Genomic DNA, 11,521 nt, shown 5'->3' with positions numbered 1-11,521 from the left:
TGAGAGACGATATTGTGGACTCCGAAAATGAGAAGGCTAAAGCTGATTAGAAGAGGAGCTTGGAAGGATAAAGCTGATTAGAATATTTCTGTCATTTGGCGTCCATATCTTTTAGAGCAATATGCAAAAGTATAAGGTCACTAGATGATTTATCGTTTTGGTTCTCTTTTGCTTAAGTGGAGCTGCCATGTACGAATTGTATCTGGCTGCTCTCTATAATTGTTGAGGGTGCCCTAAGAATTTAAGTCAAAATAGCACTAAACATGTATCATAAGAGTTTAAGTCAATACTTCTTTGCAACCTGTGAAGACGACACTCCTCTATGCCAGCAGGGCAACAGTTTTCACATGCACCAGTTTAGGAGCAAGCTGGTTCTCAAGGAAGGGGAATGTTACCGTCACCGATCCTGTTACAGTCTCTCACGAACTAAAGAAGGTGAAAGAAAGGAAGGAAGACCATGACGGGCCAAGAAGAGCAATCCACTAATTAATTCATGGGCCAAACTGGGTGAACTAAGACAGGCCCTGCGTGGCCCAAATCGAGGTCCAGCCTGTAGTGGCTCCCTCTTGTATCACTGGTGCCCTGCGGGTGGCGATGCTGGCAACTCGAGACCACGATCCACAAACTTATCAATATTAGTAATCGATAGTAGTCTGGTTCAAAACTTATTAGTAATCCAGAGACTTATGTGGTACCGTCAAGGACTTAACACATCTGTGCCCGCCACGAAGTGGTACACTCATCAAGGTCCACCATTTCTGTAGGCAACAACCAATACCATGCAGATTTCAAAAGAGCACAAGATCTACAGCTCATCTTTTTTTCTCTCAAATACGTTGGAGATCTGTTGTATTATAGAGAGAAAATGATAAACCCCTTACAAGCACCACCACCTCACTTCTGGCCAGGAGGATTGTTTCATTAGATCTACAGCTCGTCCTAAACACGAAACAAACTATTTATTATGTCAGGTACCTCTTTCTTGTGCTCTCTATTTTCACTGACCAAGTCGTGTTTACTCACAGACAGTCAGACAAGTACACAAGATCCAGAAACACATCAGCACGCTGCCATTCAAGGTCTTCACACAAACATCCACGGAAATGCACAAGCTCCATACACACGTACCAGCATGCTACCTCTCAAGATCTTCACAGTTCACACAAACAGCCAGACAAATGTACAAGCTCTAGACACATTTCAACATGCTTCCTTCTAAAATCTTTGCAAGTTCAAACAAGGATGCTCAGGTTAGACTAAGAAAAAGGGCGAAAGAATCATATGGTACACTGTTGTTACAGTCCCAGTTTCCAACTATGAAGCACTACATCAACTCACCAACTAGAATCAATCCTTCATCAGGTATCTGGAAAGTTTTTTTTGTCCTAAACACAGCAGTGGTGTGGGGGAGCCATACTGCACTATTAGGCCAACATACTGCATATAGAAGCTGGCTCTTGAGAGTAACCCACTAAGTACATCAACCCTGTGTGGCAAGTCTTGGTCAGAAGAATCAGGTTAGCTTTTGTACAAACATCTCTCCCCAATTCTACCAGGGAATACAGCTACAGAAAGTGACTCGGGAGCATCATTCTTTTGATGCCAGTCTGGGGAGTGGGGAGAACAACCACAGCCTCACAAATCAGCTCCCTTTGAACCAACCCACTTACAGCTAAAGGTGAAATACCAGCAGAAGCAAGTTCAATGCAGTGAAATAGTGGAACTTCAGTTACAGCTCTGCAGAATTATCAGCGCCTGGTGATTCAAGTAAAATGGTAGGTGCAGTCTGGGGATGGGTGCAGGTTAAGCTTCTGAGGAAGGTCGTATCACGGACACATGGCCTGCAGAAATCACCAAACCTCAAGTCAGAATAATAATTTATTTAACATGCTAATTTACCACAATATTAAAGAACAGAATGTCATCAAAAAATAAATAATTCCTACAAGAACGTAGATCCATTCAGTGAAGTAAACTTTGGGTCTTGACTCTGGACAAGTGAAAGTACGATGTGTACTGATTTGGTGTGCCTAACTATTACTAGATCTGTTGTGAACTACTTAGCATTGGGCTTTTTACTACTGCAGTAGAACTACTAAATGCTACACCAGATGCTATATCTACTTTTGAAAAACATGGCACCCATAAAGAGTTATAGACTATAGTTGCCAGTGATGTGTTGCTTTTGCATCAGAGAGAGAATTCTACTTCTAAAGGAATGATGCTGCATTAGCTATATTATCTTGTCTTCATGGAAAGTTGTATTATTCTCTTGCGTTAACAAATCAGCACATAAGTGCGCAGCACGATGTAACTATATGTTCAGAAACGCCCTGGAGGCATTACATCTAAACTGGTAGCATAGATTCTTGAATCCTGCATACTTTTTAAGGGGCAGCAAAAAAACACAATAGAGAATCCATGTGGTGGCATATTATTTTCTCTACCATCTTATGAAACTATATCTTGTTTCGGCTATGAAGGAAGAAAAGATACCTATGTCACAGTCACAGTCACAGTATGGCTTACAAAACAAGGTAAACAAAGAGGCAAAGACAGTATCTTGTTTCTGTTATTTGGAGAAAAAAGATACCTATGTCACCATCTCACTTGGAAAACAAGGTAAGTTGGTAGCCAAAGACTAAAATAGGCATTGCCACCAAACAAAGTTACCATATCTACAAGAGCAACATATGAAGCCATAATGCAGAGATGCTCAACTAGGGATATGGAGGACACAAAAGTAGAAATCAGTTACAAGCATGTGAAAGGACATAGGCAAGGAAATATCCTCTAGTGGGTACTACTTTACAAGCAAACTTCTCGTCGTGTTGTCATATCTTCAGCATACCATAAACACTAAAATAAAGTGCAGGATAGCCATAATACCAAACTTACTGACAGCCTAATTCCAAGTAGTTAGTTAATCAAACTATTCTCTCTTTTTGGTGCACAACCAGATTTAAATCTCTTAACCTAACACAAAACTAGTATATCCTCCTCACTGTCCATTGCATATATGAAATAGTGAAAGCGTGCAGTACAATCTGTTCTCTCCTAAATGGGAAGCCTCTAGGCACAAAACCATGTATTATTATTGCTCAAAGGTAGTTCAATTGCTAATAATACTGAGGAGAGCAAGCCTACCTAAAAGGTAAGTTTGAACTTACCATAATTTTTACCATACAAGACTAGTCAAAATGGCTACAGCTAACAGGTAGATGCATAGATGTTTTGTTGAGCTCTGTATCATTGTCCTACATAAGAAAAACAAATCAACAAATATACACTAAGACATTGCCCAGCTAAATTTGGCAAATTGTTCCACCATTTTGATGCACACAGGATTTTCAATTTCAACTACATGGGTTTCATTCGCATGGACATCTAGAGCAATTGACAGTCTGGACCAATGTTACCACAAGATAAATGTTTACCTCAAGATTCTGGAAACTGAAGTTCTAAGATGACACCATGATGTGACTCCGCTCTTGGAACTGCACTACCTCCACAAACAACTTTAGAGCTGAGGAAGTTCTTGTGGGTTCTCCATTGATGCCCTTAATATCATGCCCGCTCTCCGCTTCTTATCATCCTTTGCTTCCTCTTTCAAGAAGGAAGGGTCTTCCCTCAGGTCCAGGGCTCTTGAATTCAGAGCTGCTTCTAATGGCTTCTTACTAAATCCAATCTTAAGATGCACTGGAGCCCTCTCTTTTGGAACAATGCTCCTTTGATTTTGATCCAACCCTGCCCCAGCATCAATCTCCCTGATGGTTCTAACTTGAATAGCTGGCGCAAATGCCTCAAGGACAGAGAGTTTCTTCTTTTCAGGAGGCAGATCAACCTCGGATACATCCTTCTCTCCAGGCAACAATGCTGGCTCAAGAAATGGATTTCTCTTCGTCCCAGCTGCCTGTATCTCCTTCCCCTTCTCTGCACTATCCTGTGCCACTGCAACAGCTGGACGAAACCCATCCGCACCTGCCATGGCCAGCCTTCGCTGCAGGCTGAGCAGGGACTTCTCAGCTTTCCTTCGTTGCCGCACCTGCTCCACCTTGTCAACCCTGTCCTTGGTCGCCGGCGGCTCAACCCACACCTCCGTCCTCACATAGGTGTGCGGATCTGGGAACGCGGGCAGCCACTCCGGCACGTGCCTCATCCCAGTCTCCCTCCCCGTCACGGCGAAGCTGGCAGAAGGCTGCGGCTCCGCGCGCTGGATGGGGAACCTAGGCAGCGGCCGCGCGAATGGCACCTCGTCCTTGGAATAGACAAACGCCAAGAGGTCCTTGACGACGCCGGAGCCGACGAGGCAGTGGCCCGTGGTCGCCGCGCCCGCGAAACCATCCGTGTCGGCGCCGACCTCCTCGAGCGCCTGGATGACGTCGAGCTCATTGGCGAGCGCGCGGCCGGCGAGGTTGGCGTGGAAGGCGGCGGACCGGCCCAGGTGGGTGATATAGCGCAGGACGATGTCGACGACCGCGTCCACCGCGGAGCGGTGCGCGCAGTCGAACCCCGCGGCCTCCAGCGCCTGCGCCACCGCGGCCCGCGCCACCGCACGCCCGAACTCGTCCCCGCTGCCGCTGCCGCCGCCGCCGCCGTCTCGGTTCATATCTCCGCTGCTTCTCCTCCCCCCCGCTTTCCAGCCACTCATGCCGCCGAGGCGCCGAGCAGCTCGCCGGCGCGGGTTCCAGATCTGGACGGCGCTAGGGTTCAGATCCCTCCGACCGCGCCACCGCCCAGCAGGAATCGATTACCCAGGCTCAGCAACGCATCGAATCGAGCTCCGCCAGCCAAGCTAATTAGGAGAGATCTCATAATTTGGGTTTCAGTTCGCGTGCCACGATGAATTTAGGGTAACACCCAATTCCCAAGCCTTCTAAGATTTTACGAGATTTTTGCTAATTACCGGTTTAAAGATTCTGACTTCCTCTGTTTACCACTTCAAAGGTTGGATTCGCTGCTATGTTGTCCCATTTTTTTTTTCTTTTCGAGCACATGGCAACATGAAATGAAACTCGCCCTTATCCAATTATTACAAATGATTTACACACGTACAAATTAAAAGGCCACAAATATCTTGTCTACAAAGACTTAAACCGGATATGTTTAGGAAAGGCTCCGCCTCTAGCTCCAACAATAGGTACTAAACACTTTCAGCAAAGGAACCATTTTTCCGTGAATATTAGGGGAGTCTTAGCTGTGTTTTTTCTAGAGAAAAGTTGCAATTTGTAATTTATCTAGAGAAGCACTTAAGGAGAAGTCATGCTAAATAAAGCATTAATAATTGAGTATGACACAAAGAATATTTATAAGACGAACGACACAAACAAAGGTACTGACCTTTGCCAATTGCCATAGTGTGGAGTAGATCTTTATTTTTTCTTTGACTATACCATTAAGATGGAAGGACAAGGAGTTCGTCTTGAGAGAGCTAGAGCGAGAGCATTGGGATATGCAAGAAGCTAACTCTCTGTTAACATCATGATAGTAAGTAACCCCATTGGAGTGGTTGTAAGTCGAGTATCTCAAAGAAGACAAACTAGTTAAGATTGGACTTAAAATATGCATTGAAAATGCTCCAGAGTGTATGTTGGATGATGGAATGATCTCTAACAGACCGTCCAACCCCTAGGTAGTAATGACTTTATCGCACTAAGTGGTCATTGTATGATTCATTGAGGCATAATTACTTAAAAAAAATTTGCGAGACATTTTACAAAGGCCTCGGAGGCGGACAGGATTTACAATCGCCTCAGTTAATGTCTTGGATTAACTAAGGCAGACATTATTTATTAAGCGAGGTGGTTACAAATAACCGCCTCGGTTAATCTATTAACAAAGGCGAACAATCTAAAATGCCTGCCACGATCAATATAGATTAACCGAAGCGGTTTTCTAACACGAACGTCTCAGTTAATACATTAATTGAGACAGACGTACTATAAGGCCTGCCTCGGATAACCCATCTTGGCCCTCTTATATAAAAGGGAGCTAGGGTTTCCTCTCTATCCACTCTCTCTTGGCCCTCTCCCTTGTCGCTCCCTACTCACGCGCGGCGCACCTCCCGTTGCTCCCTTCTCTCCCACACGTCTTCCTCTCTCACTCCTCCCAACCCAACCACCCTCTCTCACTCCTCCCCACGCATTGTCTCGCCGTGCGCGACCATGCAAGCACGGCAACCCAGCGACGTGGGCACAATGGCCCAATACCATGGGCGCAGCGATGAAAGGTCCTAATATGGCTAGAGGGGGGTGAATAGCTGAAGGGTCGAGATGGCGGACTAGAAGGGGGGTGAATAGTCCTTTCTAAAACTTTAACACGCCGGCTAACCGAAACAAATGCGGAATTAAAACTATCGGTCTAGCCATGACTACACCCCTCTATCTAAGTTCTCTAGCACCTTGAAAAGATTCTAAACAAGCAAGCAAGGTGCTACCTTAGCAAGAGCTCACCTAACCAATTCTAGGAGCAAGGTCACACAAACCTATGCAACTAGTACTTTGCAAACCGGGGGAGCTCCTACACAAACTAGTGAGGCAAAGTGCACAAAGCCTAAGCTCACTAGAAAGCTCAATAACAAGGCAACTAATGCCAAATTAGAGAGCGCAACTTAGTTAGCTACACAAACTAAGCAATGTGACTAACAAGGTTACACAAACCGAATTAGCCACGCAAGGGAACTACTTCTAGCTACATAAGCAAGAAGGTAACTAGCAAGCAACACAAGCTTAACTAATTACAAAAGCAACTACACAAGCACAAGTATATAAAGAATATAAATACAAGCTCGTGTATAGCGAATGCAAACCACAGAGAAGAGTAGACAATGTTGACACGGTGATTTTTACTGAGGTTCACTTGGTTGCCACCAAGCTACGTCCTCGCTGTGGCGATACACCCACTTGATGGATCACGAGCTATTTGGCATTCCAAAGCCAAACCCTCAGCGGGTGCCGCACATCCACTCTCAAGATGGGGATCCTCCAAGCCACAAGCAATCCACTAGAGTTGCTCTTTGCGATCCCCGCGGGGTGAGCACCATACCCCTCACAATCTCTTCTCCGGAGCACCGCACAATCTCCTTGCGTGCTTCGACGGAGTCACAAGCCACCAAGCCGTCTAGGAGGTGGCAACCTCCAAGAGTAACAAGCACCACCGGCTTGCAACACGAACACCTAGTGCCACTCGATGCAATCTCTCAATGCAACGCACTAGAATCGCTCACTCACATAATCGGATGATCACTATCAAGCATATGTGAGTTAGAGGCTTTACTAGCACTCCCCAAGCATGGACACTAAGTCCCAAGGGTGCTCAGCACTAGCCAAGGCTGGCCACCACTTCTATTTATAGCCCCAAGGGCTAAACTAGTCGTTGCCCTTTCACTGGACAAAACTCGTGGGCACCGGACGCTCACAGGGAGCCACCGGACGCTCAACCCCTAGCGTCCGGTGCTTAGGCGTCAGCCACGTGTCACTAGCCGTTTGAAGTCCACCATTGTCGCCAACGGCTACCACGCACTCGAGCCTGACATAGCACCACCGGACGCTCAACTAGTCCACACCGGACCCGTTCGGTGCACACCGGACCCGTGCGCAGAGAGTTTTACAAACCGCAGGGTCACCAGACGCTAAGCACCGGTAGCGTCCGGTGCTCACCGGACCCATGCGCAGAGAGGGTCACAAAACGTCCTCACACCGGACGCACACCACTGGACGCACTCAGAGAGCGTCCGGTGCTCAACCCTAGCAGGGTCAAGCACACCGGACTCTGAAGCCAGCGTTCGGTGCCTCCGCACTCAGCGTCCGGTGAGTGTTTCTCAGTGAGAAAACACTCCCGCGACTTCTCCAATATTCCCACCGGCGCAATAGAAAATATACACTTATTTTTCTCAAAAGCGCCGAATCCCGCCTCGCAGGCTCGGCGAGAGGGAGAGAGGAACCCACACCCCTCTCAACCCTAGGAACTCCACCTCCTTTGTAAATGTGCCAACACCACCAAGTGTACACCACCATGTGCAAGTGTGTTAGCATTTCACAAACATTTTCCCAAAGGAGTTAGCCTCTCAACTTGCCATGCCACTCGATCCTAATACGTATGCAAAGTTAGATCGCTCAAGTGGCACTAGATGACCGATATGCAAACAAGTTTGCCCCTCTTGATAGTATGGCCATCTATCCTAAATCCAGTCATAAACTTCTCTACACACCTATGACCGGTGAAATGGAAATGCCCTAGGTTATACCTTTGCCTTGCGCTTTCCATTCCATCTCCTCCAATGTTGATGCAACACATGCACCAACCAATCACCAAATGATATGATCCACTTCATATCATCACATGACCGTATTGGTTCATCGATCTTGACCTCACTTGCTCTTCACTGTTGCCTCGGTCCATCGGCGCCAAGTCTTGCTCAAGCTTCACCGTCACACGCGGTCCCTCGCTTCAAAGCCTCCGACTTGCCCTTCACACTTGCAACCAGTCCATCAAGCCAAGCCTCATCTTGATCTTCTCCACCTTGGTCACATGACTCCATGTCATGTCTCATGTGCAATGAGCTCCTCCATCATCATATCATCACCTGTGGACTAATTTCCTGTGTATCTCACATAAACACTATTAGTCCACCTAAGTTGTCACTCAATTACCAAAACCAAACAAGGACCTTTCAATAGCCTATTTAAAATTTAAAAATTCTACAAACTTACTAGAGCAAGAGGTTAGTAAATAACAAAGCAAAGCTTTTTGCTCTAGCTCTAATGGGGTGTTTGCAAGCCACCTATCCAATAATTCTAGTTGATATGAACACTGGGCACACAAGAGCTATGTCACTACAAGCTACACTAGAGAACTATGCTACACAAGACAAAGTAAGCAACTAAACTAATTACACTACTTTGCAGTAAGTAAATGAAGAGGATGAGAAATTTGTACCGCCGTGTGGGGGATGAACCAATCACCAATATATGAACAATCAATCACCGGGAGAATGTCAATCAAACACAATTGAAATACCGATTTTTCTCCCGAGGTTCACGTGCTTGCCGACACGCTACGTCCCCGTTGTGTCAACCAACACTTGGTGGTTCGGCGGCTAAGAGGTGTAGCACGAACCTCGTCCTCACTAGGACACCGCAAGAACCGGCCCACAAGTGAGGTAACTCAATGACACGAGCAATCCACTAGAGTGTCTTTTGGCACTCCGTCGGGGAATAAGCCCAAGAACCCCTCACAAATATCACCTTGATTAGGGGTGGACACAATCACCAAATCCCCTCACCAATAAACAAATCCACAACCGTCTAGATGATGGCAATCACCAAGAGTAATAAGAAATCCATAATTGCAATCACCACCTAGTGCCACAAGAATGAAATCACAAAAGCATAAAACTAGGGTTTCCGCAAATCTTCTCACCAATGAGCACCAAGCTATGGAGATGGAGAGGAGAGGAAGGAGATGCTCTTGAAGCTCTCAGATCTGTCACTTGAGCTCAATCTCTCACTTGAATGGAGCACAAAGCCTAGGGAGTGAGAGAGGAGGAAGGGAGAGCTTTCTCTACTCTTTAGAAGAGCCACCGGAAGTCAGAAAAAGTGTTCTATTTGAGTTGCCCCATCAGAAACGAAGGAAACGAGTACTTATAGTGCAGAACTTCCAGTCCAAGCAAATCTGACCGTTGGAGACTCGATCCAAGGAGATCTGACTGTTGGAGACTAAGCAGATCTGACTGTTGTAGAGGCTCGAACCCACCGGAACTTCCGGTCAAAGATCGGAAGTGAATCCTAACACGTGAGGGCATGCGCAAAGGCTCCTATGCGGACTTCCGTTCATGAACCGGAACTTCTGGTTGTGGACCGGAACTTCTGGTCATGGATAGGAACTTTCGGTCAGACACCATAAGTGTTTTCTCAAATGCGAGCACACCTCTCACAGCCCAACCGAAACTTCCTGTCGAACTGACCGAAACTTTCACCGGAACTTCCGGTCCTGCATTCTTAGCACCATCTCAAACCTTGTTAGGTTGCTAACTTTTAGCTCCGAACTCCGAATTTGATGATCTTGGACATTTTGGAAAGCTTACTCAGAGGGCTATACAATCCATATGGATACTCAATCCAAGTCATAATGGATCAAAGCAGTATTTCAATCTAAATGCCATCCTAATGTCCGAAGAACACCGAAAAGCCTCTCTCTCTTCTCCAAGTTGATCAAAATCAACTCCAACACCTTGTCCTTTGCAAATGTGCCAACACCAACAAGTGTACACCACTATGTGCATGTGTGTTAGCATTTCACAATCATTTTTATAGGCTTTCTCATGCAACTCACCACGTCACTAAGCGCTAGGTATATGCAAATGAGACTCACACTTAGTGGCACTAGATAACCATTGCAATTAAAAATTTCCCCTCTTTATAGTACGGTTATCTATCCTAAATCCATTCACACCCGCTAGGTGTCTTGAGTGGTAAAACAAAATGGCCCTAATAAAAATACCTTTGCCTTGAGCCCATTTTGTTTTTCTCTTTCTTCTTTTCCAAGTTGGAGCACTTGAATATCATCTTTTGGTCACCTCCATCACCATGACCATCATCTAGCTCCATCACTTGGTGTGTACCAACCTATCCTTATATTTCACTCATGACAAAGGTTAGTACACATAGGTTTCATCAGTTATCCAAAACCTAGAACTTTCAAGTGGCTTGGTGGAGCACCCATGCACGTGGGTGCATGGTGGAGCGGCTCGAACACGTGCACAGGTGCGGCGGAGTGGTCACACAGGCGGGTGAGGCCTTGCCTCGCCTCCCTCTCCCTCTGGTGGCCCTCCAGGAGGAGCTACGATGTTGGCTGGGTGCGGAGGCGACGCGGTGCTACTCCTCTCTCGGCGGATCCCAGCAGCTAGATCTCGCTGAGCAGTTGCGTCGACGGTGGCGGCGTAGAGATCTGGTGGCCTACAGTGCGGATCGGGTGGCGGTGTGGTGGAGCCCTCCTGCCCTGACCAGATTAGGTGGTACGTGGATGGGATCCACCTCCCTCCTCTATCCAATGGTGGCACGGTGCACGATTCCAGATCTAGTGATGGTTCATTTCATGAACCCTAGATCCGACAGCAATGGCGTGGAGCAGGTGAGCTCGCTGGTGGGCTTCAAAATCGGCTCTCAAGCGGGCTTTGGGCTTTTTTATTTTTTTAATCCATTAACGGAGGCAAGTAAGCCAGTTGCCTTCGTTATTCATGGATTAACCGTGACCTTTGCTTGGAAGCTGTTGCTTTTGCCTGCCTCTGAAAACGAAAAGGAATAGGCTCCATTAAATTTATTGTAGTAGTGGGTTCTTGGTTACAGCTACACATCTGACACTGCCAACGCGATTCCATAGATCTCATGAGCACCCTCAGAGGCCCCTTAGTGCACATGTCCTTGGATCCAAAATAATCCACCTTGCTCCCTACCCTATTGTTGACGGTCCTTAAGTATCAAATTTAATTATCAAATAAACAAAGAAAAGGATCCAAATGAAA

The 11,521-nt window shown here is 46.4% G+C and overlaps 1 protein-coding gene across 2 annotated transcripts; it reads right to left on the bottom strand.

Moving 5' to 3' along the window:
- LOC8084207 (transcription initiation factor TFIID subunit 8) lies at positions 1,052-5,299 on the bottom strand. 2 transcript variants are annotated; one of them, XM_021465906.1, is made up of 3 exons: positions 3,438-5,299; positions 3,171-3,257; positions 1,052-1,841 (listed from the first exon to the last, which is right to left on the bottom strand). In XM_021465906.1, exon 1 carries the CDS (start codon positions 4,649-4,651, stop codon positions 3,521-3,523), a length of 1,131 nt encoding a protein of 376 aa, XP_021321581.1. In that variant the 5' UTR covers positions 4,652-5,299; the 3' UTR covers positions 1,052-1,841; positions 3,171-3,257; positions 3,438-3,520. The 2 variants fall into 2 exon arrangements, with proteins under 2 accessions (XP_021321581.1, XP_002442011.1); XM_002441966.2 differs by lacking the exon at positions 3,171-3,257 and having other exon boundaries at positions 3,438-5,294.

Source organism: Sorghum bicolor, chromosome 8 (assembly GCF_000003195.3).
Source record: "Sorghum bicolor cultivar BTx623 chromosome 8, Sorghum_bicolor_NCBIv3, whole genome shotgun sequence".
NCBI classification, from domain to species: domain Eukaryota; kingdom Viridiplantae; phylum Streptophyta; class Magnoliopsida; order Poales; family Poaceae; genus Sorghum; species Sorghum bicolor.
This window is presented reverse-complemented; position numbering and strand designations above follow the sequence as displayed.

Excerpts from the sequence above, each read along its gene's own strand:
- LOC8084207 (XM_021465906.1), bottom strand. The coding sequence starts at position 4,651 with ATGAGTGGCTGGAAAGCGGGGGGGAGGAGAAGCAGCGGAGATATGAAC.